Consider the following 27,224-nt stretch of genomic DNA (forward strand, 5'->3'; position numbering starts at 1 on the left):
ATAGGGCTATTTGATGAATATAAACGAAAGTTTCTGATTTGTGCTTAAATAAAACCCGACAAACATGTGGATTTGCCGAATTGTTTCACAGTGTATATGAACGAACGGAACGGTTCATAAAATATATTATGAATTTGCTGAATTGGTAATAAATTTTACAAATAACATTTCTATATCCCTGAACCGAAACGATAACTTTAATTATTCTTGATTAATATCAACTTGATTCTGATTAAACGTAAAAATGAAGGGCCTTATGCAGACTCGTTCTGAAGTGTGTTTAGTGCCATACTAAAAATTTGGATTAATATATGTTTCCTGCAGTAGTCACGCCTTTAGTATTTCGCTAATCATACGTCAAAACGATTCTGCATAAGGATCTGCAGTGTTCTTGCATTCCCTTTTCCAAGGTTTCAATGTGAAATCGGTGCAGCTTGATTCTACGGATCCACAGACTTGTAAAACCTACAGAAGAAATTTGTAATAATATTTTAATAGAGAAGTGTGTAAATAATCAAAATGAGTTGTGTTCTTGCTTATGAGATGAGTATGAACGTGAAAATGCATTACTGAAAGTCGAACCTAGTATACGTATTGGCCCAAAAGGTAAATAGTGATGGATGCACAATTTCTAAAATTTACAGAATAAATTAGTGTGCCTAATAATATTGTTACAGACCAGTGTTGAATAATTGAAGTATGTTGTGTTCACATATCCGACATGGATTTATATGTGGAAGAACAGAAATAGAAATGTAACATCTTGCACACACATTCTCCTTCATGTAGCCGCCCCAACCACAGTTTACAAAGTAAATAAAGCAGGGTATACGAAGGTGAAGAGTTAAGAAGCGGAACCATTGAAGAAGGTGAATCAGGGTATACGAAGGTGAAGAGTTAAGAAGCGGAACCATTAGTGTTCGTGAAATTTTAACGAGGGCTAAAGCGTAGAGATGTGCAGAATAGTAGAAGGTAAGTTTTTTTTTTTTTTTTTTTTTTTTTTTTAGATTTCTAGGTGAAAGTAAATGAATGGATCAATCACATCTTTGTATCGTGCAAGCAGTGGTTTTCCAATCCTTGTTTACACATATACCCATCATCGCTGACGTGCTTGCTCCCTACGGACGAACACCCGTTGCGCTGCTGCTCTGACTCTGTTAGATACATTCGTGCTTTTAGTGGCCACCTAGCACATGTTGATTGGTGCTTTTGCACAACACCTCAAAAAGTAAATTTCCACTAAGGAATGCAGGGAGAAAGAAGAATATGTTTCGTGAATTTTATGAAAATACCTTGAACCTGAACTCTGCACGGTGAAATCTTTAGAAACCCAAATTTAACGAATAAATTTTAAGTGGGGGTTGTTACGCCCCACTTACACCCTTTAAGGTTTGCCCATGACTGCATAGGATTTGAATGGAAATAGGCCTGTAACAAAAGTAAATAAAAAATAAAAACTATTACTCTTTTATTCATGGTAATTGTTTTATCTTGAAAATGTTAGCATATAATAAATCGTATTTGCGTCATATGACCGGTTATTTTCATTTGGTTATAGTATCTGTGTGTAAGAGATATCAGCAGAAATCTATTGTATGTAAAAACACACAGATAAGTGTAACAGTTATCAAACAGTGGAGCTACGTATTGGATTATCTTTGGCTATCGCAAAGTTGCATTCATTTGTTTTATTGTAACCAACAACGTATCAACACTTGCGTATTGTAGCGGATGTAAAATAAAAACTTAACTGGTTTGTATGTCAGTGGTCAACATTTCTCATCCTTCTGGTAACAGAGGATCAAAATTTAAGCAATGAAGTATTTTTAAAATTTTTAGTTTACGTGTAAGTATTATATTATTTTCTGTGTTTATAAACTGTTAATTCTCTTAAAAATAGAGACTAGTACGAAGTCCAATTGTATACAGAATTTAAAGAATCAAACCATTTGATCATTATATGATCTAAATTAGTATTCGCTTAAGAGGTATGTTTATGCTTATTAAAGAGTTCCGGCAGAGATGCGAATATTAAACTGCAGTCGGCGCCTGTAAACTAAATTTCCAGACATTTACTTTGGCGTACCGCTAGAAAGATTCGTTGAAAAATTATAACGTGCAGGCGCACCATAATTGTTGAAAAGCTATAGTTCTTTCACTAATTTTCTTTTTATTGTCTCCTAAATAATTTGCGCTGGGGGACATTAAAATATCTTACTTGGCGTAGGTAAAATTCAAAGGGGCCATCAGAAGTAATTGTTGAAAAATTACAATTCTTTTACAATTTGCGTATATATACAGCTTTCGATATATGGCATAAAAACGTGCCAAAAACAACCTGTGCTACGTGGCCACTAAAAAAGCACGAATACTACCTAACCGAGTCAGTGCAGGGCGAAGCTGGTAGGCATGCGCGGTAGTGAGGGTCTGCGCCCGAAGGGAGCGGGCGCGCCAGTGATTGCGGGTACGCGCGCAAGCGATAATAGAGGGAACAAGTGGATTTTGGCAATAATATGAGTTTCATACTAGTAACGCTCCACTTGTAAACATAAAATAAAGGTTCTGTACACTGTACTGAAATGTGCCGCCGGTGGAAGATTCCATCTATTAAAGCCATTTCTCATATGCACTCACTTATTTTATCCATTGTAAAGCACTAGTATCAATTTTAGCAAGGACCTTTGTGCCTTAGAGTAGGCCCAGAATGTTACAGCGTGGAATGTTTTTATATTTTTTTTCTTATAAGGAAATTCACTGTTAACTGCTGTAGAAAGGATTTCTGAATATACTAGTTGCATTTCTCGGAGCAGACTTACTTTGGGAGGGCGTTTAAATACAGCGTCGGGCAAGGTTCTAGAACACAGGTCCCCCTAAAGGTCCACCACCCAGAGGTCAAGTTAGGTGAATTACGACAAATAGACTATTAACTAACCAAAATACCACTTGCATAAAAGGATTTCTTCCAATAATCTACATCATTAAATAATAGTGGGGGCAGAGCTCTCCCATACCCCACATGTATATTATTTTAGAACTATATGTTATTAGAAGGAATCCTTCAATGCAAGTGGATTTTTTGGTTAATTAATAATTTCAAATAATAATTTGTCGTAATTCACCCAACTTACCCTTAAAAAAAACAAAAGTAACCAGGAACACCAATAACATCAAATAGTGAAAAACATCAAACTATATATGCCACAAAAAAAAAAAAATCTCAAAACCCAAACACACACACGAACACAATATAATCAAGAAATAGAACACTAAACGAAACTATAAAATGAACACAGAACACACGAAGTATAAAGCAGTATATTGAAATGTATAAATACTTGAACAGATACTTCAACAACACAATCACATATCACGCGTGCCGCCAATGGACAATTCAACATTGACTCCAAAGACGAACACGAAACTGAATGGAATTTCGGGGGAGAAAAAAACGAAAACTAAAATAAAATTTATGCACGTAAAATCCAAGAAATAGCAAAAAAAAAAAAAAAATCTAAAATTATAGTTAATTAAAACATTATTACTTCATGTCTAAAACAATAAACCTACATATGACTATACTTGCCGCGACCTTATCCTGATAGCCGAGATACGCAGCTTCAATTCAGGCGACTCCGCGCACATTACATAGTTCCTCCCGTTACACAAGTAAAACATTACTTAGGAGATCAATTGAATGGGTGAGTTGAAAAAGGTACATATTCCGAAAATATCACAAATTAAACTGAGATAGCCATTTTTTTCTTTGGACGTATCTACATCCATAGAGCAGAAAAAGAAACATATTTCACTATTGCAAAGGAGCTTGCCAAAAATATGTAGATGCGATTGAGTTGAAGAAGGAACATATTCCAGGAATATGTCCCTTCTTCAACTCACAGCCGTGCTAGTGTCGGCGGCACTCGCTACAGCGTTAGTGCTCAGTTGTGTTATGACTTAACAGGTGAGCTGTTGTTTAAGGTCATGTTGGTTATGTTTAAAGTGGAAAGTGAAGATGATTGCGGAAAGTAGTGTAGTGAAGTTAATTAATGTTTCTTTGCTTTAACCTAGTAACAATGTCCGAAACAGACAGTGACAGTGGTGAACCAAGCCTTAAAAAGGGTAGACTTAACAAAGAAAAACGTGTACGGAAGATGGAAAAGTCAGCAAGGCGTCGAGGTGAGGAGTTTGTAACTTCAGCAGGCGTTCTTGTTCCAGCCAAAACAACCGGCCTAAGCTGTGAGAAAATGCATGGATAGTTTCGCTATTGAGGAAAAGGAGAACATTATTAAAACCCTATATAGTGGCAGACCTAGGAACGAGCAGGACAAATTATTAGTGAGCCTAATTGAGAGGTATGAGATTGCAAGGCTCAGACCATCAAATCAAAACCCAAAGCAATACGAGTCCTCTTTCAAATAATTTGCCATGAAAGGGATGAGCAGAGTTGAAGTATGTCGTAATGCGTACATAAGCCTTCATGCGGTATCACACAAAGTTGTTATTAGGTTGACAAAGATTTTGGCTTCTTGGAAATTCCCTATTGACATGAGATTTTAACAGGAACACCGCTCTAATGCTATTCCAGCCTCACATGTAGTTAAAATACATGTACATATTGATTAATTTTATAAATATGTTGCACATTATACGTTTACATCAACCATATATCTCGATGCTCAGCCTAATGCATGAAGTTTTCATAGAAAAATGTCCTGACTTGAAGAATGTAATTAAGTATGAGTTTTATTTAGAATATTTCAAGAAAAACTTTGGTTACCGATTTGGTAGACCTCAGGTAGGTGTTTGCAGTACCTGTGAAGACCTGAAGATCAAAATTAAATCAAACACGCTTAATGACAATGAAAAACATGTAAATTTTATATTCAGTATTTTACATTTTGTAAATTAGTTTTGACTATTTTCATTTTACCTGAACTTATCTATCCTAACTACAGTCTGAATATAACACGAAACTTCATAATACAATCTAACCTAACCTAACTTAACCTAAGTATTGCTATCTTTATTACAGACATGTTTTATGGTAGGTTATGACATTGGAGCGTGTATGTAACAAAAAAGACTGAGCTGCAATGGCAAAGTAAAATAAATCGTTTTAATATTATTATCTCAGCACTTTTTCGCAGCTCGGTGTGTTTTAATCACATAAAAAATTACTAATGATGGTCAAACTGAAAGGAAACATGTTTTTATAATGTTTTTCGATGAAGCTTTTGTTTTTCAGCTGCTGATCCGCTAGATCAAGATGATTGACGATTGTCTACTCTAAAAAATTCAACAATGACCATTGTTTTATCGGGAAACATTGTTATTGTTGTCAATATGTGTAGCTAACAGTTTTGAAATACATTTGTTTGCCTTTATACAAAGATTGAATAATATTACTCCCTTATTTCTGAAACCTGTTTAACATAATCCACTAATTGGGATAAAGTATTGTGCATTTAAAAACATTGAGTTGAAAAAGGAGCATATTCCTAACCATTTTTACACAATTATATGGTATATATAAAAAAAAATATGTACAGGTACCATGTGCAATAGGTTTGCTACACTAAACGAAACAAATTAACAATAGTAAATGTTTTGGTAGAACAATTAGTTTTCTCACAAAGCAGTTTTTCTTAGTTTTCCGAAAGTTTATATTTTTGGAATGTGTACCTTTTTCAACTCACCGATTCAATTCAAAGAGCTAATTGAGTTCAAGTATATAAAAATGTCAATACAGAAACAATACTTAAAATAATAGATACTACATTTATTAGTAAAGGGTTATGAAAATGACGTCACGACTCAGAATCGGAAAGAGAGAAGGAAAGAAAGGAGTGAAAAGCCGGCAGCTAAGATGCGAGTCTCTTGCAAGTGTTGCAAGATTATAAACTTGAAAAATCTTATAACAAAAGCAGAGGACCAGTAAAATTACTTAATTGGTCAATGTTAGAAACCGTCCACAATGGATAGAAAATGGCTTAATATTTTTATATGATATATAAATTAAATAGAGTAACTACCCCGTAAGAAACTTCATTGCCTGCTGATAAATGAAACAAAAGAAATAACGGAATTCACATGTAACTTCTGCAATTTTTGTGCAGAGAGTAACACTCCTCTGCCAAATATCGTCTTCGCGCGTGCGTTAGAGTGGGTACGTGGGTGTACTGAAACTGGAACTATGAAGAGTGTTAAGCGCGAAGTTGAAAATATGAATGAATCCGAATTATCATCTTCTCAGTATTATCGCAAACACGAGGAAGGGAAACCTCTTTAAAGTCAAGCAAAGTAAATTGTCAACAATTTGTACGCTCGACTAAGAGAAAAATATGCAGACAAAACTATTGAAGAAATTGTTAATATGATTGTTGCCGGTTCGCTGTGGTTTACTCAGTGCCAATGTAGAGTTGCTGTGCTTTTAGAAAAAAAAATCGTATTTTTAATTTATTGCGTGGGAGGGTGGCTGCTCGTATGTTTCTGTTTATGATTGACCTTTTCCAGGTAGATATATGAGAATACCTTCATTTCTTATCCTTTCTTACCTTAATCAATTGAAATGAATAAGCAAAATAGTTTTCATGCTCTCGGGTTTTAATTGTGAGGATTGCAAATACATGACGTGCGAATTTCCAATACATTTATTACTATTGTCGTGTCTTCATGAATTATTAAAACAAATAGACCAAGAAACATATTTTTTGTAAGCGGCAGGAAAAGGACGAGAAATCATCGCTCCGCGCATATCAGCTGAAACTCAGAACAGCGCCAGTTGAAACCCTGGCGATTGAGAGCCAAACCAAAACACACACACACACATACAAAGGCTTCCCTGTGAAAAGGTTCGCGCGCCGACATGTATTAATGCGCTTGTGATGCGGCTCTCAAGTTAACATTGCGTTTAGTATAGTGTGGTTAAGTAAACAAACATGGTAATGGATTTTTCAAAGATTGAAGTTCAGTGTTCTTAGTTTCGGTAATATTTCAACGATAAAAAAGCCCAAAAACTGAAAGAAAAGAAGACAGAAAAGATTAAGGAACGAAAAGGAATCAAAACAAGTTACAGGAGAATATATTTCACTAGCTTTATAAGGCGGGGCCTGTGATCTAGAACCTTCCCACACTGTCGGAATATACGCCATGAAAGCTACAACATCGTACAAGAAGCGCAAAGTAACTTGTGCTGGATGACCACTAAAAAGCACGAATGCTCTCTACCCGACGTAGAGCAGGATAAATTTGGGGAGCCGCACAAGGGTGCGTCCTTTAGCTGCATGCGTGAGCGACGGTGGGTATACGCACAAGTTAGAATGTAGCTAAATAAAATACTAAGTTATTTGCTTTCATTTCTTCCCACGTTTAGATCCTACTACACTGCTCGATTTCACTAATCCGTGCCGCTAGTTAAGTTCCCGCTTTATGGCAGGGAAGTGTTAAAATAACTAAGCCAGGATCATTTAAATTAATACCGGGTATGTTAAAATCAGATATATATTTTATGGAGATACGTATCTTACTTGTGCTGTATAAAATTTCCGGAAATTTTGAACCCATTAAAAGGTCTTTCGGAAATACCGGCAAAAAACGGAAAATATAATTCAAAAACTATTTCTTCGCCAGATGTTACTCTTATTTGCTGTAACGTGTCTGCAGCGTATATACAATGCATTTCGCTAGCAGGAAAAGTACTTAAAGCAATAGGTTTTAATTTTACTTTTTGGTTTTCTGATTTCTGCTAAAAATCCCTCTTTATTATTTGTATATTTTTCGAACAACTCAGAAAGAGAGATGATCTTATTTACACATAGAGCTCTACATATACACCGCACAAGTGTAAATTTGAGCAGCGAGAAATATATTAAAGAATTTAATATGTGAAACTTCCGTTCGTTATTAAATACTAGCAAAATACCCGTTTTTCGCACGAGGAGAATACGTTCCATTTTGGACATAAAGGACACCAAAACTGTCACCAGTGAACTGGGGCCCCAAAAACTATGAATTCGACACTAGTATCAGTCATTTTCAATTACTTTTACATGTCACCTTCCCCCTTTAGGAGACTGATGGGGGCTTAATTTGGATTTAAACGGCATCGGAAGTATCACTGTTCATCTCAGTGACCCGGAAAACTATGGATTCGACACTAGTATCAGCCATTTTCGATCATTTTTATCTATCTATCCCTTCTCCCTCTCCCAAGTTGCAGCGCTGAATTTGAATTTAAACCAGGGTGGAAAAAAATCATTTTTGATTTTTTTTTTATTTATTATTTAAATCAAATCTTTCTCCTCGTATAATACAAGTCGCGAACTGAAGAAAAAGCATTACGAATTAGTATTAAATGCCAATTATGTCATTTAAGTGAAAGTATTGGGGTTGAATTTTGAATTAATCCCCAATCGTTAACCAATATCAACCCCAAACAATGTTTTTTAACAATTTTAAATTATGGCTTTTTTTTGGGGGGGGGGGTATTTATAGACTTTCAGTCAAGCATCATCCGTATTTATCCTAGGATCATGGTTCATATCTCATTCTCTTCAGAATAGGACAGTCTCTAAAACCGTAACATTTACATTTTCCCTATCATATCCTTGAAGCGAAAAATTTTGAGAGAAGTCGGGATTTTTTCTGACTTTTTTTTTTCAAATTTTGTTCCCCTCTGGACTCCCCTGTGTTATCGCACAGATCTCAAAATCAACTGGGAAATACTAAGGGTGTACTAAATGTGTGTGCAAAATCTCAAGCTTATATCTTGAATAGTAAGGACGGGAAAAATATTTAACAATGGCCTAAGAACATCCCTACAATACCCCAGATGACCCGGATGTAATATAAAAATTTCCTCAGACATTCCTATTATCCTAGAATCATGATTTGAACATTATTCTCTTCAGAATAAAACAGAGTTTCAAACGGTAGCATTCAAATGTCTCCATCGTGTAGGCTATCAGGGGCTGGAAAATCGCAAAAAAAGGGATTTTCTGTTAAGAAATATCCCCTTTTTTTTACTTTTTATCCCTCTGTACCGCCTCTGTTTAAAGACAAAGATCTGAAACAAATCTGAAAAATACTAAAGGGTGCAGTGAATGAGTGTCCAAAATTTCAAACTTCTAGATGCAAAAGTAAGCCCGCGAAAAATAATATCCCCAAATATTCCAGATTCCCGTATAAAACAGGATCTCAGGTAATAGTTTCCTGAGGCATCCCTATTTATCCTAATATCATGGTTTGTACATCATTCTCTTCAGAATAGAACAGCCTTTCAGATGATACCATTTATATGTCTCCATCTTAGGCGGGAAAATCGCGAAGAAAGCTATTTTTTGTTAAAAGTATCTTTTTACATTTTTGCCCCTCTGTTTTCACGCAGATCTGAAATCATCTGAAAAATACTAAGGGTGCACAGAACGAGTGTGCAGAATTGCAGTCTTCTGAATGCAAAATAAACGGCATCTGGACTGTCGACATTCATCTTAGCGACCCCAAAATTATTGATTCGATACTATCGGTCATTTTCCATCATTTTATATATATATATATATATATATACCCTTCCCCCAATTTGCGGGCATGAATTTGGATTTAAATGGCATCGGAAGTGTCATTGTTCACCTCAGCAACCCCAAAAACTATTGATTCGACACTAATATGGGCTTTTTTCAATAATTTTTATATATCTCCCCTAAGTTGCGCTTTTTTGGTATTATTTAAACGGCATTAGAAGTGCCATTGTTCATCTCAGCGACCCTGAAAACTACGGAGTCAACGCTAATATCGAGTCATTTTTGATCATTATATATCTCGAAAACTGTGGATTCGACACTAATATCGGTCATTTTCAATATATATTCCTCCTTCTTTCCTCCAAGTTGGACCTTCAAAGTGAAATAATGAAAACCATCCAAGGCCCGAACCCCATCTATGTTGAAAATTTTATCAAGACCAGTCTGCTGGTTCAAAAGTTGTTTAAGTTACAAATATAGTCACTTTCATTTTTATATAATTTGTCACACTAGAAAACAAGTATTTGTTCACATACAAAATTTTGTGCATAAAGTTTATATAAAAGTCTATATTAGAATATTAAATAATAGTAATTATATGTTTTAGTGCATGAGTATAAGTGAAATTTGCCTACTGCTGTCTCTTTTAAGAAATAATTTCTTTAAAATTAATAAAATTTCACCAGACCGAAGAGCACATTAAGAACTCAGTTTCATTCAAGAGCTCTGTCTGTTGCAACAGAAACGCTTCATGATGGTAGATGTGTATGCAGCTGTTAAAGTGCTGTAATTAATGCACAACCACGAATAAACGACTAAAAAGCATATAAAGGAAATGAGTGCAGACTATTAATTTTCAAGAATAATTACAACAGTTTTATTTTCGATTGCTTTGTTTTTTAAATATTCGCAATATTGAAATTTCTCAACTTACACTTTCACACATTGGAGAAAAACGGTTCCGTTACTAGTAAAATTAACCTAATACAAAAACTTTTGTTAGTTTTTCAAAAAGAAACCGAAAAAGAACTGTTTTTTACCAACGGGTTCAAAATTTCCAGAAATTTTACAACACTATGCAGAACATAACATTACGTGTTTCTTTGTAAAATTCAAAGGTCTATGGTCGCATATAACCAAAAATAGGTCAAGTTCGTTAGTTGCTATCCCGCTAAATTAGTTATATATATATAAGAAACGAACCTGTTCTAATTTGCGGAATGGAAAGGTTGTAACACGGAGAATGACATAACTCTTCCTACATTAATTTTCATTGATCTCCTTCCAAACATATAATTAAAATACAATTATTTCAATATCCGAAAAACAATTTCAACACTTACCCGTTACGAATAAAAACATTAAAATATTACTCAAAATTAACATCAACCTCACTAACCTTCTCCCGTAACCAAACTCTCACAGACTCTCGGGTAACAACAATTAGTCACCAATCAATCACAATGATTAAAACCATAAATCATTACAGAAGAGTACTAACACTACTGCAACTCATTGTAACCAAGACAAAATGAGAATAAAAGAAATTTAACCAGTGAAGTGTTTTTCGTATTCTGGCAAACTTTACAGATGTTATTTCATTTTTGCCTCATATGTTGCGCTCCTGTACATACCTTGAAAAGAGCACAAAATTATAGGGTCAGCGTTAAAAATGGCAACAAAACGTGAAAATGAACATACTTATGTTTGGGATTCGGAAGAATGATTAAAGAAAAGGTACGTAGGTGTTGCAGCAATCTCGTCCGCCATCTGTTTACATGATATTGGTTTCGAATTTTTTTTATTTTTATTTTATATATTTATTTATTTTTTGAAACGCTGAACTTATTCTTTATAGGATACGTTTTATAATATAAAAACGTTTGTACAGGCCACCATCAGATATCATTTTCTACATGCAGATGATATTTGTAAGTCTTTGCAATCAGTTCTGGAAAAGGAAACCGCACTTAGAACGTGCCACCGCACCTCTCACAAACGAAATGCTTGACACTGTGTAGTATGTAAGCCTGCTCTCGCTCATTGACCACCTATGACGTCATCACAAAATCTTTCTTCCTCTGTTACTCGCTAACGACTGAACGTACCGCGATCAAACAAACGCCATTCCTTTTAGAATTTTCAACTCTACAAATGAAAATAAATTGTAAAAAATGCATTTCTAAGTCGAACTGCTCCTTTAACAATAACATTACTAGTATAATAAATATTTAACTATGTTTAACAATTTAAAAATGACAACATACCAACGTCACCAAACTACTTTCGTAACACCAACTAACGAACTAGAGCCCAAAAAATATTATAATTTGTAGCACACAAAGTTCTGTTCGTTTATTTTGTAGTTATTTCACAGTTCCAGTTCTAGTTATTGTGTAAGTTACTGATCAAAATGTATCGCAATTAACGTAGAATATTATTCAAACCATCTATTACCGCGACAAGCGCTTATCAAAGACCAACGTGGGAAGTTCGATGACCGACTGTTGATCCAACAGAATATTTATTGCTTCAACACAAAACTCTCTATATATGGAGGCTCAGTGGTAGATCGCTTATCTCTGGTATTACGGATCCAAGGCCATGTGAAGTGGTGGACAACAACGTAAGTGTCTATAGGTTTTCTCGAAGTTCTGCCTTTTCCTTCCACTTCTCATTCTACCAGTTCTGTCATAACATATTTACTCTCATTAATCATCGTCTCCTGTAAACTACATGGTATATTTGTGGGACGTAAAACTGAAAGATTCATTTTCATTACAAGACTATGCATGTATAGTACTCGCCAAACCAAAGAGATTTTAAAAGAACCGCACCGGAAGTTATTCCCATGTCTACTTGTTCACTTAATCAAATTCTTGGTAACTAAAATATCTTGGCAAAACTGGAGAAACCTCTGTGTGGTATGCGACTTCAGAACTAAAAGAAATTGAGACAAAACATTATGTAGTTCAGTGGTTAAGACACTTCGAAGAACTCGGAAAATGGTCCAAAAAGTTGTTTCGTGCTAGGAGAAGTATAAATAGTTCAACGAACAAACGTCCCTCGTATTTTTATTTTCTTCATGCAATAGTAAACTTAATCCTCAGTTAAACTAAGCTGAGAAATATTAATATAGACTTACCTTGGCTTACGTGTATCATTTAATAACGAAATTTTCACTGGTAGTTCCCGTCTTCTTCAGCGGTGTTTTGTTAAAACAACTACGGCAGAGTCCTATCACATCACGTGGCGTTAATCATTGTGGTATGGAAGTAACAAATAAAAACATTTCGTCTAATAATAAAAATACAAATACCTAGATATTATCAGTTAACAAAATTGTTCTCTTAAATATCTGAACTTTCACAGCATCACTCTGAAACCTTCAGATTGATGCAAATGTACTACAGTTACAACCTTGGGTCTACAGACAGTACTAATCATCTATTTGTGAATAACGTGATATGCTCAATATATTTCGTACTGCTTTTGGTTTATCATAAGTATGCACAAACTAATACTCTATTATTCCATTTTTCGTACTTTACACTTGAGTTCATTTACCAGGAAACGACTTACTTAAAATATTCGTTGTTTTGTAGAATCGTAGCCAACTTACGGAGAAATTAGTTTATAGGAAATCCAATTAGCACATTGTGTAAAATAACAGGTGGAGGTATGTCAGTCAATTGGTTGCGTTGTGTTTCAGCGTTCCCCCTAACACCAAGACTATATAAGAAGTGGATTTACGGTTTAATGTAGAATCCGAACCTTATGAGCTTCACCGGGAATTGAAACCGGGTCTACCGTACCAAAGGCGTGTATGCTAACCATAAGCACGAGAGAGCTCGTCTAAAATTGTGTTCTGCTGCACTATCTAGATTCGTTTTAGCAATATGTCATCCTCTCTTAAAATCTAACCAATTGATTTTCTCAAAAGAATAAAGAGGCATACTTAGTTCTTATAAAGTTGTGTATGTATATATATTTTACGTGGTCTAATTATATCTTACTACAACACAGTGCCTTCCTTTATCCCCACTGTCCAATTGACTTGAAACTTTAATATTTGTGTGTATATGTATGGTTCAACACTAATAACTTGTGGATTCTTCAATTTTATCTAAAATGCATATTTAATAATAGAAAAATTTTGAAAATCCTTTTCTTTTATAACTTACATGAATAAGTTTAAAAATAGGACGTCTATTAAAAGAATATTAAAATACAATTCATGTAACTTTATTATCTAGTAGAGAAACATGTGTGACTATTGGAGATATAAATGACAGAAATTAAGCAGATTATAATACGAGTATAGTTCTTACGAAACTGTTTTTCGTACTATACTCTGGCCGGCGAACGATGATTTCTGACAGTTCAGCTCACGAGGACGACTGAGGAGTGCGGTGTTGCCATGTGCTTCTCGCGCAAGGGGAGAATCGTTTTCTTCCTCGTTGAGGATGGGAGGGGGTGAGTGAAAGTTTGGCAATGTGCGGTGGTTACCATGGAGACGCGACAAGTTCTGAGCCTAAGGTTGGTTGACCTGCTGTCTTTTGCTTACTCGCCGTGGCCTTGTACAAAGCTGTCAGAAATCATCGTTCACCGGCCAGGGTATAATAATATCGTATTATATCCGGAGTAATTCCGTATATTTCTTTCACCGTATCCTTAGGTCTATGTCCTGGTTAGTAGAACCTATTTATCATCGTTCTAAAACCTTTGTTGTTCCGTGGTTATATTTATTTAGTGTATCTTAGTTATTCATTAGAGAGCATTTTATCGTTACTTTTAGGCCAAACCATGCATGAATGATGGAAGGTGACCGAGAGGAACCTTTAACAGACTCTTCAATCATCCAGAACCAAAGAACAACAGACGCTTTGGATGTAGTATCTGTCGACACAGAACATTCCAATAGAATTCATAAAAAGATAGAGGCGTTGCAAGCAACTTTAAAAGGAGACATATTCGCTGCAGATCTAAAATGGAGTCTTTTTGTTGCTGCGTGCCAAAGTTACCGGTATGATTCGTGCTTGAGACCATTTCCTCCTGCTTTTTTAAATGAAGAGGGCCTTAAAATGATAGATGATTTGGTAAGTAGTAATTTCGTGTTGTTTCAGCACATTGATTGAATATAAAAATATAGTATTTTTGTAAACCTCTGGTGAAAAACTGGGTTAACCGAATCACCCGAGATTTTCATTTTTTGAGTGAGTGAGTGAGTGAGTGTTTGTTTGTTTGTCAGTTAGTTAGTTAGAAGTTGAGCACACCACTGATAGTTTATAATTGAAAAAGAAAAGAAAGATGTGCACTCATAAAAAACCCAGTTTGTTAGACTTGTTTTGTAAAATAAGCATTATTTCTTATACAAAGAAAGTAAACCATATGGTCCTGTTTTTACTATAACAAATTTATTGAGTATGTTTGCGTTCAATGAAATTCTGATCCTTAGCTTTAATATGAGATTTACAAATTCCCGGCATTTGTTTGATTAATTTATCCAACTTTTACGAAGCTCTGAAGAACCGTCCAAAAGTCTTCAGTATTCGTTGGCATTCTGTCAAGTTCGTCTTACAAGAACTCGATGGGTAACAAGTCGGGTGACTGTGGCGACTATTTTATTTGTTGGTGCTTAAGCGTCTTCTTTGCATTACATATAATTATTGCATATCTTGGAAAAATGTTTCAAATGGTAATCTTGTTGTAGTACGAAGTTGCTGTCCCAAATCCGCGTTCCTGATGAAATTTTATCCCTCTTTTTAAACGTTGTAAAACACCTTTTTTGTTCATTATTTCATTAATTCGAACTAAATTATCAACTTGTTAGTCTGTAAAGCATCCCTAAGCAGTCACGCTACCTTCTCCGAGTCTTGCCGTTGGTATTACACAGTCAGGATGAAAGCGTTCTTCGGTACGGCAACGCACAAACGAAGGGGAAAAGTTTGATTTTAGATTGATCGGTCCAGAGTGCCCTCTTCCATTCTTCATTGTACGAGTCTTGTTTTCGATTTTAGTATGTCTTTGTATTTTCTTTTTGAAGATTTCTGAGAGCTACACTGTTAGGAGCTGAAGTCGTCAGAAATGAGGCCTGTCTTCTCCCCTCAGTTAAAAATATGTTTTCCAAAACTTGCATTGAAAAAGAAAGTACTTGATTTTGATGCAACACGGCAAGAAATTATACTTTTCTAAAAACAATTTTACATCATTAATCAATCTAACACTAAGGTAAAGAAATATCACTCATGCCAATAGTAAAAGTAGCAACACTTGGATACTTTTCTAATTGTGATTTTTTGATATTAGTTTGAGAACGTTGAATGGAATTACATCCATGGGGTTAAGAGAAAAATTATCTCAAAATATAGATATAAATGAATAACCCAACTTTAAGAGCATTTGAGGTTTAAAAATAGTTCCATTGTATACAGCACTCTAAAATCTATTTTAAAAATAAAAGTGATCTTGTAGTTGATTAAATAAATAACAGTGGTTGAACCGTTTGCAATGAATATTTGGATATACTTAACTGATTTAAATCACGATTTTAATCAATATTTAAATCATGTGATTTTTTAAAATAAAAATCGTTGATTTAAAACAAATTCCAAAGTAAATTAATTTATAGTGAAAATAAGTAAAATCCCGTTTCTGTTCCGTTATTTAGATTATGGAAGATACTAATCATAATACAATGAGACTCAAATGTAGGTACTGCTCAGTATGAAAGCGAGTATCATGCAGAGGGTGATTAGGGAAAATCCCGTTTTCAACGGGTAACGAGTGAATCCTGCTTTCTTCTCTTCGTAACATAGGGTTTTTAAATCGTTAACTGTTCCAACGGGGAAATCACCATGGACATTTAAGACTAAATTATTTTGTGTCCATGTCTATTTGTTTGTTCCCAAATAATAGTGGCATATTTAGAGGAGCCAGATCCCCTCTCCGAAACAAAACAAAACAAAATAATAATAATAATATTTTAAAACTTTAGGCGAAATTTATGTACTAAACTCATAGAAGTTCCTCGGGATCATAATACGGCAAGTTTTGGGTGCGATAAAATATCGGATAATACTTTTGATAAAGAGGATACTTTCAAATATCTAGGATCAATATTAACCAGGTTGGCAAAAACCATGGTTTTTATTAAAAAAAAAAAAGTTTTTTTTTTTTTGTTTAAACCCGGTTTTTTGGCTTAAACCAGTTTTTTTTGTTTTGTTTTGTTTGTTTAAATAATTTACTCTATGTATTTATATTAGATATGGACAGAAGTTAGCTGGAAGGGGTCATATAAGCTTAAAGCGGAATCCAAACCGCTTCTCGGGTTACATCCAAGAGAAATTGTCCATTTAGACACAAAACCGGGGCTTATTGGTAACAAATGCGATTGCCGACTCACTCACGAAGGACTCCTAATAAAAATACGTTGTACTGATCTTTACATAGGCCTACTTGTTAATATAATTGTCAAGAGTCATTTCAGAAGGACAAAAAGATAAACAGTTACACAAGTAAAAACATTATACAGAATTATATATAAATCGGGAAACTCCCGCCTTAGCCATTGGAAAAATCTGTTATTTAAATGTATTTATGTGTAAAATTTTAAGGTCAACGTATCATAATCACTACGCTAAAACTGAGGTATTAAATTACAAATTTGGTATGTAGATATAATTCAATAAAATTAAAACAAAGTCAAATCCAAGCTGATGTTGGAAGCTACTTAGGCAGTTGATAAATTTTGCCAATTTCTATCAATATGTTTAAGCAACCTTGGCTTCTTTATAAAACAACAGGCATTCATTCAAGTAGAAATATATAATTTGGTTTCCTTTCGTATGTTTAGGCTTAAAATCCTTATGAAATACCAACGTTATCACAGAAAAGACTTTAGCTTAAAGAGACACCTCGAATCGCTACTTGGTTTACACTTGAAAGATGGGTTGTGGTTCGACTGAGAATTGAACACGAGACCTTTTGATTAAAAGGTGAAAAGTAGATAAACGTAATGCGGATGGTTTGATATGTGGAAACGTCACCTTGAAGTTCACACGATTTAAACTTTTTTTTTTTGGAGGGGGGTTTAAACTTTTTTTTTTTTTTTTTAACAGCTGGTTTAAACCAGCCAACCCTGATATTAACAGACAAAAATGTTATTCACGAAGAAATTAAATTTCGTCTAAAAACAGGAAATTCGCGATTCAGTTCAAAATCTCTTGTCAAAGTCTCTCGCGAATTCTGTCGAGGAATTTGAAGCTTAAAATATATAAAACGATAATCATGCCTGTTGTTCTATATGGTTGCGAAACGTGGTCGCTTACTATGAGGGAAGAACATAGACTGAAAGTATTTGAGAACAAGATCCTGAAACGAATATTCGGACCCAAGAGGAACGGGAATGGCGGAAACTTCATACAAGGAACTACATAATTTATACGGTTTACCAAACATTGTTAGGGTCATCAAGTCTAGGAGACGTAGGTGAACAGGTCATGTATCCAGGATAGAAAGAAGTAGGAACGCTTTCAAAGTCTTAACTGGAAGACCAATCGGAAAACGACCATTAGGAAGACCTAGGCACAGATGGGAGGACAATGTTAAGATGATCTCGCAGAAATAGGAATACAAAGTAGAAGCTGGATCCAGTTGGCTAAGAAGTCAATGGAGAGCTTTTGAGATCGCGGCATTGAACCTCCGGCCATAGGCCATAGTTAGTTAGTTAATTTTACGTGAAATTTATGTACTTTATATGTATTTCGTGCCGCTAGCTAGTTCCGATTTCTTAAAAATGTGCCCCTGCCAAATATCAATAACTTCCGTGAAAAGAAAAGTGTCATGTTGATAAACGTTGCTGTACGTTTTTTCCTTAATGCTTAAGAAACATTGTATGAGATTGAAATAGGTTAACGATTGGGGATTAATTCAAAATTAAACCCCAATACTTTCACTTAAATAGTATAGTTAACATTTAATACTTATTCCTAATGTTTTTTCTTCAATTCGCGACTTGTATTGTACGAGGAGAAAGATTTAATTTTTTTTTTTTTTTTAATCATGATTTTTTCAACCCTGACATCAAGTTTTGCCTAATAAACTCTGGTAATAAAATTTTCATGTGAACTCTTAAAACAAAAGGTAAAATTTGCCTAATGTGAAATTATGCTGGTAGTACTGGCAAGGAATGACACAAATTTATATTTATTAAAGTATGTATTTTTAAAGTATCAGCATAATTTACGCCCAATTATATGGCTAGGGAGACCTGACACAGGGCTGTAATGAAGTTCCACGAAGTTAACAAAACTTACAAAATACAGTCTGCGTATCTATCTATCTATCTATCTATATCTATCTATCTATATATATATATATATATATATATATATATATATATATATATATATATATATGTCGGGTGTTCTAAAAATGGCGTCCACGGACCACAGGGCACTATTCTACAGGTCAAAATAAGGCGAAAATGCTATATGATGAAATACCCTATGAGGCCTAATTCAGCCGCTACGGAGAACTGAAAATTTACTATGTGGCAACATTGTAGATTAACTTTGAAACATTAACAGTTACTCTACGAATTCTTCACGTAGTTAAATCGATTATCGCCAGATGGAGTTACAACTAACAGGTATATTATATGATATATTTCAAACAGTAATATTGAGGGTAACTGGGGATTATATCGAACATGGTGATTGGCATGTCGTCTGTTTCAGCGTTCTTTATTGGCTAATTCTTCCTCAATTGCAGAATAGGTTGTCATTGCTCGTACTTTTCTTTAGTTTGATAGACGTTGATACTAATGCCATCTCTTGGCATCGGTAGCATCATATTATGGTCTAAGAAAAGTCACAACTAGAGTAGTGTTACATAACTTACGCAGCGGATTGATACAAAAGCAAGTCTCGTGTCACTAACTTGTTTAACGTGATAACAATAAAATGCATTTGTAAATACTTGTAGGAGTGAAATAATTGTCATATTAAGTATAATTGTAAAAATTGAAGAAGTGCACCTACTGTCTTCCCGACCTTTTGTAGTGCAATTACTACTACACGATTTTCGTAATCGCCTCACTCCATCAGAACTCAGTACAATATCAACGTATGTCATGAACAGTCAAACACACACTACATGCATCTTCCGCTTTATACACAGATGGATGCGCTGTGCCACTCCGAATGCCTACAGGGCCACTCCACACTTTGTGACAGTATTTATGATATAACTAGGTATAATGGAAAATCATTTCAGATATAATTTAGCTTATTCTGATGATGTATGAAGGGGTGATATGTTTATGTATTTTATTTACAAATCACACATATCACATCCAAAGCTAATGAACTGTATGATTAAACCCATATTACTGATTCACCCAGATATCATGAAGGAACGAGAAATAAGACTTGGCGAATATTTTAGATGTTACTTGCTTCAATTCTTATTTAAAGGTACATGTGTTAATATGATAAATATAACATGCTTTGTTCATATGTTAATATACTGATATAATACTTAAATATTAGTACAATGAATTACTTATCTTAACATCTTTCTGCAGTAATCGTTGCTTGCTGCTAGCTAAACCACATGTTGCTTGCTGACCATCATACTTTGTCTTCGATCACACATAAACTGAGTAGCACTCTAAAACACTGTTAAGAACATGTAAATCTTGTCTATGAATGAACATGTGTTTCTCTAAAGACTATGAATAAATATGTTTTTCTAAACTATTAATGAATATGCTTGCCTAGTTGCACTTCGCAGCACATTGTCGAATGCACAGACACAACTTGAATAGCACACTGAAGGCACTGTTGCCAGCCAATGCAAACACAACTCACTAAAACTCACCAGAAAAATTACTAAAAGAAACACGAAGAATTCACTAAACCACTAAACTATATACAAAAAATGAAACTAATATGAATAAAAATGATGCACATATGCAAGCTTATCCATCCTCCCCCTCCTTGATTGGACACAATCAATTAATATTCTAGGGGTAAAGGAATTAGCTTAGCAACACTACGCCGAAAAATGCCACTTTTACACTTCACAGTTGCCACTCGCACTAAATTATCACTGCCCGGATGAACTTCTTCAATCACACCTAACTTCCACACTTGAGGAGGAACATTGTCTTCTTTTAACAATACGACCATGCCTGGTTGTAAATTAGGCTGAGCTGACTTCCATTTTCTTCTTTGTTGTAACTGGTTGAGGTAATCCCTTGACCAACGTTTCCAAATATGCTGCTTCATTTGTTGAATCCGTTGCCATCTTCCTAATCTGTTGATAGGTACGTCCAGTAGATCTGGTTCCGGAAGGCTGAGAAGTGTAGCTCCCATCAAAAAATGTCCTGGACTGAGATACATTGGATCTGTAGGATCGTTGGAAATGGCTGTCAATGGTCTTGAATTTAGAATGGCTTCAATTTGAATAAGTAACGTGTTCAACTCTTCGTATGTCAGACTTGCTGTTCCTGCTACACGCCGTAGGTGGTACTTCATGGATTTTATTGAACTTTCCCATGACCCCATGTGAGGAGATCTGGCAGGAATGAATTTCCATTCTAAACCTTCTTGAGCTGAGTGTTCCAGGATGTCCTTTCTGTTAGTCTTGGATTCAAAAAATTGTTGCAATTCTCGATTGGCGCCAACAAAGTTTGAACCATTATCGCTACAGATAGATAAGCATTTACCTCGCCTAGCAACAAATCTCTTCAATGCTGCGATGAAAGCTTGAGAAGTTAAGTCTGAAACTATTTCTATGTGAACTGCTCTAGTGGCTAAACAGATGAACAACGCTGCATAGACTTTCATTTGAATTTTGCTGCGAATCGTGGGCTTGACATAAAAGAATCCTGCGTAGTCCACTCCCACGTGTACAAATGGTCTTGCTTCATTTACTCTTTCCTTGGGTAAGTGTCCCATTAACTGTGATGAACTTGTTGATCTCCACTTGAAACAAACCAAACAATTGTGTACTATTGCCTTGACCATCTTCTTAGCTCTTGGAATCCAATATCTGGTACGCAAAGATGCAATAAGAAGCTGTGGTCCTGCATGAAGCAACCTTTTATGTTCTTCTTTGACTATCAGATGGGTGAAATGATGACCTGCAGGTAGGATGAATTGGTGCTTGTTGTCGTACTCCAAGTTTGAATGTTCCAATCTTCCTCCTACTCTTAGCATTCCTTCCGTGTCCAGAAATGGAAAAAGATCCTTGATTGGGCTCTTTGTTGAAACTTCCATTTGTTGCTGCAAGTTCAATATTTCTTGATGATAGGTAGTATGTTGTACCATCTTGATACATCTGTGTAACGCTAAACGAAGTTCCGAAGCGTCAAGACTATCGGTTTTTCTTTCTAATTTCTTGGAAAGACAATTATGTTTGAATCGCAAACAATATGCTACTACTCTCAACATTTTGTTTAACGATGAATACCTTTTCATAAAGCTTGTTTCATGAACTGCCACCAAACTTATCATGACTTTCTTCTCTTCTGGAATATTAGCTGGCTCATTTTGTTCTTGACATGGCCATTCTGCTGTGTGAAGAAACTTTGGACCATGCCACCATTCTCGAGACTGAATAAGAGTATTGGGATCCGCTCCTCGACTAACTATGTCTGCCGCATTTTCTTTACTAGGCACGTGGTGCCATTGATTGATTGATGTGATTCTCTGAATTTGAGCCACCCTGTTGGATACAAATGTCTTCCAACGATTGGGAGGTGATTTGATCCATGACAAAACTATCGTCGAGTCTGTCCACAGGTGTATACCACTGACCTCTATATTCAATATGGATAGCGTTTTGTCTATTAGCTTCGAAAGTAACAGTGCTCCACATAATTCCAATCTAGGCAAAGTTTGCTTCTTCAGTGGTGCAACCTTCGACTTTGAACAAAGTAAATTGACTTCAATGTTTCCTTGTTCGTCTGTAGCCCTGATGTACACTACTTCTCCAAAATTTTCTTCACTTGCATCGCAAAAACCATGTAATTGTATTTCCTTAACGTTTTCCGAAGACATTACGTTTCTTGTAATTTGTATCTTCGCCATCGCAGGTAACCAAGACATTAATTGATTCCACTCAACTTGTAGGACTGTGTCTAATGGGTCATTCCAATCCATCCCTGTCTTCCACAACTTCTGTAAGAAATTCTTGTATTTGATGACAATTGGAGAGATTAGACCTAATGGATCGAAGATAGATGACACTATGCTGACGACTTGTCTTTTTGTCATTGCAACATTACCTTCTGGTGCAGTTCCGTGTTTACAAATTTTGTTCGAAATTATAAGTTTGTCTGTTAATGGAATCCATGCTATTCCTAAAGTCTTAACACCGTCTTGCTGACCAAGTATGATTGGCTGTTGTTTTTCCCTGAAGTCTTCAGGAACTCCTTGAAGTACTTCTTCTTTGTTAGAACTCCATTTACAAAGCTTGAAACCTGCTCTGCTTAAAATATTAATAAGATCCTTCTGTAGTTCTAAGGCCTTTGACACGTTTGGTACTGATTTTAACACATCATCAATGTAGAAATTGTGTTTTATTACTTCTGCTGCTTCTGGAAATTCCTTGGAATTTTCCTCCGCTATTTGCTTCAGACATCTTGTTGCCAAGAAGGATGCTGACGAAGTCCCGTACGTCACTGTTTGTAACTCATACGACTGGATCGGTTCTTCTACTGAATTTCTCCAAAGGATGCGTTGTAAACACTTGTCCTCATCATGAATTAATATTTGGCGGTACATTTTCTCTAAGTCTGCTGTAAATGCAACTGGATACAACCGAAACCTTAAAATAATGGAGTACAAGTCATCTTGAACAATTGGCCCAACTTGAAGAATGTCATTCAATGATTTGCCATTAGACGTTTTTGCACTTGCATCAAAAACCACTCTTAATTTAGTTGTTGTACTGTCCATCTTGAATACAGGATGATGTGGAAGATAACAACTGCTGCTGCTGTTCACGTCTTCTTCTGTAACTTTTCGCATGTGACCCAAACTCAAATACTCATCCATGAAGGCGGCATATTGTTTATGAAACTCAGCATTTTGTAGCAATCTTCTTTCAAGCTGCTTAAATCTTTGTAGTGCCATGTTGTAAGACTCTCCTAAAACTGCATTCTCTTCCTTCTTTGGTAACTTGACAATAAATCTTCCATCTCCATTTCTGGTTGTATTCTTTAAAAAATGCTTCTCACAATTTTCTTCTTCCGGCGTGTAAACCTTAGTCTGAAGATCTTCGAGTTCCCAGAATTTTCTCAATTGTGTATCCAAGTCTGTCTCCATCTGAGCAAAACATGAAATTACCGACTGGTTGGCTTCTTCGGGTATTGAAGGCATATTTCCGACGACAACGTATCCTAGCTTCGTTTCCTGCAAAACTGGATAATTTCCTTTTCTAGTCTTCTGGCCTGGCTCAAGGAGACTGTAGAATAACCCCGCACCTATAAGCATGTCCACTGACGACGAGCGATTAAAATTTGGATCGGCTAAGCAAATATCCTTTGGCAAGTTCCAATTACTGTAATCGATATCCTTAGAAGGTATGCAACCTGTAATGTTTGGCAATACTAAACAATCGACCACTGCATTAAAATCACATGTTCTTGAATAAATATGAACTTCAACACTGTACTGAGCTTCGGAGGTTACAGAATTGATACCTCTAATAGTAACACGATTTTTCGTTTTCTTGAGACCTAATCTATGAACTAAAGCTTCGCTTACAAAATTCGATTGAGACGCTGCATCTAATAACACTCTGCATTGTTGAAAACGACCTTTAGTGTCTGTTACGTTAACTAACGCTGTTGCTAATAAGACTTGATGACCATAATTAATCTTAAATGAGCAATAAGAGTCCTGTGGTTGAACTTTAACCTGGTTCTGTTCCTTAACTTTAGGTACGTTAGTAGTATTGTTTTTTGTTTTGCTTGAACTGTCTTTGTTAGTAGCCTCCTGAGTAGTATCTTCATGCAACAGTGTATTATGCTTAAAATTACATTTCTTACAAGCACTTGATTTGCATGCCCTTACTTGATGTTTATTACCTAAGCAATTAAAACATAATTTATTTTGCTTCACGAGCTCCTTTCTTTGATTAATGTTGGCACTCAGAAATTCTGGGCAACGAAAAACAGCATGCGTTTCTTTGCTACGGCAAATATTACATGCATTTGGAAGCACAGTAACAAACGAACTCACTTGACTGTTATTCTTTCTTTTTGCTTTGGACTCTACACTTTTGTTGTCATAAGTACTTTCAGATTGAGTAGGACGAATGTTTTCTAACATTTGACAACGACCTTCTAAAAATGAAAATAATTCCGATAACGATGGAAAGGAGTCACTACTTTGCTCAGCTTCCCATTCCCTTTTGCTTGTCGAATCAAGTTTTTCTACTAAATGTTGTGTTAGGAGTACGTCATGCAAAGGTTTGTCCAAATTCAATGCTTCAAGGGCTTGAAAATTACTACGTGCAGTATTTACAAATTGTCTAATGTCTTTAGCGTTTTCTTTCATTACTGGCTTGATATTGAGCAACCCTCGTACATATGTCGAAGCTATCAACCGTTTGTTTTCGTAGCGTTCAACAAGAAGCTTCCATGCAATTTCGTAATTTACTTCTACCGTTGGCAGATTTGCTATTAATGTAAACGCTTCTCCCTTGAGTGATGTGCGCAAATATTGAAACTTACAAACTGTACTTAATGATTCGTTATTGTGAATAAGGGAAATGAAAATGTCCTTAAAGGGCGACCACTCCTCGTATTTACCGCAAAATGTGGGCAAGGAAATTTTAGGCAATTGTACTGAACTACTACTAGAATTTCCAGCTTTGTTATTTGCTGTCCCTGAATCCGTTTTTTGCTCAAAACTATCAATAAATTCTTGTAGCTTAACCTTTGAATCATAATACAGTTCCTCGAATGTAATTCTGTGCGTTTCTTGTTCACCCGTCTCATCTAAGAGCTCTATTTCTGACTGTATCTCATCAAACTTAATAAAAACCCCTTCAAGTGCAACTAGCCTTGTTCTTGCTTCTTGTATGCTAGGTTTATTTTCATTCTGTAGTTTTTGAAGAAATGTCTGTATTCTTGTTGCCTGACCTTTGACCGAAGCACGTTTCTTAATTAATTGACCCAACTGCACTTCTGCCATTGTTTCAGTCTTTTTTTTTTTTTAACTACTCAAACCGCTGACAATATATTTTACTTTTCACTTCTGAGTGACCTACAAACGTGTAACCTTGAATTCAGCTGGGTTGAATGCACACACACCACTATACTGATATGAACAGTTCTGTCCTGCCTATGACGGCCAGCACCCACACAAACACACACGAGAACAAAGAATGCAGTCGCGTTTCTCGTTCTGATATCCGTGGACGGAGGACCAAAAAAATGATGATGTATGAAGGGGTGATATGTTTATGTATTTTATTTACAAATCACACATATCACATCCAAAGCTAATGAACTGTATGATTAAACCCATATTACTGATTCACCCAGATATCATGAAGGAACGAGAAATAAGACTTGGCGAATATTTTAGATGTTACTTGCTTCAATTCTTATTTAAAGGTACATGTGTTAATATGATAAATATAACATGCTTTGTTCATATGTTAATATACTGATATAATACTTAAATATTAGTACAATGAATTACTTATCTTAACATCTTTCTGCAGTAATCGTTGCTTGCTGCTAGCTAAACCACATGTTGCTTGCTGACCATCATACTTTGTCTTCGATCACACATAAACTGAGTAGCACTCTAAAACACTGTTAAGAACATGTAAATCTTGTCTATGAATGAACATGTGTTTCTCTAAAGACTATGAATAAATATGTTTTTCTAAACTATTAATGAATATGCTTGCCTAGTTGCACTTCGCAGCACATTGTCGAATGCACAGACACAACTTGAATAGCACACTGAAGGCACTGTTGCCAGCCAATGCAAACACAACTCACTAAAACTCACCAGAAAAATTACTAAAAGAAACACGAAGAATTCACTAAACCACTAAACTATATACAAAAAATGAAACTAATATGAATAAAAATGATGCACATATGCAAGCTTATCCATATTCTGACATCCTGACAACCGTCTATATATGAGCTATTTCGTGGCTAAGCGGTTAGCATACGCGCGGTTTCGATTCCCAGCGGGAGATCATGTTTGGATTCCATGTTAATCAGTAGGTCCCATCTCATATAGCCTCGCTGCTGAAAGGAACGTTAAACCCAAAATCAACTGAAAATCGTTTATATACAGGCTGAGTCAAAGTCAAAATAAGTGTTACAAGCCAATATCTCGCGAACTATACATCAAATAAGAAAAATATTAAGAGTCAATGTACAATACAAAAGGGCTTAAAAAATGGGTCAAACTCAAGGTTCTCCCCGTCCCCCATTTTGGGGGAGGAGGATATACGTGAAATTTTCAAATGGTAACATAGGTTGAGTGATACCCCGTTCGAAAGAGCTTGGAAAATTAAACAATTTTTGATATGAGCCACGATTTTCAAGATGACCCCTAAAAATGGTCCTGTATCAGATAAAATTTCCAGTACTTATAAATCAGAAGCGGCTGAGTAGAAAACGGTGAAACAAAAAATGAAAAAGGAAAACGCCATAGG

The 27,224-nt window shown here is 35.5% G+C and overlaps 1 protein-coding gene across 2 annotated transcripts in view; it reads left to right on the forward strand.

Moving 5' to 3' along the window:
* The first annotated feature begins 1,651 nt into the window (after positions 1 to 1,651).
* Parp16 (Poly(ADP-ribose) polymerase 16) overlaps positions 1,652 to 27,224 on the forward strand; it is a 44,068-nt gene continuing 18,495 nt past the window's right edge. Inside the window, exons 1-2 of one of the 2 annotated variants that reach the window (XM_081747237.1) lie at positions 1,652 to 1,846; positions 14,317 to 14,617. In XM_081747237.1, coding sequence (XP_081603363.1) covers positions 14,333 to 14,617 — 285 coding nt within the window. In that variant the 5' untranslated portion in view covers positions 1,652 to 1,846; positions 14,317 to 14,332. The remainder of the gene's footprint in view (positions 1,847 to 14,316; positions 14,618 to 27,224) is intronic. The other variant, XM_081747231.1, reaches the window with a different exon arrangement.

This window comes from Thermobia domestica, chromosome 2, assembly GCF_964235325.1.
Source record: "Thermobia domestica chromosome 2, izTheDome1.hap1.1, whole genome shotgun sequence".
NCBI lineage: Eukaryota > Metazoa > Arthropoda > Insecta > Zygentoma > Lepismatidae > Thermobia > Thermobia domestica.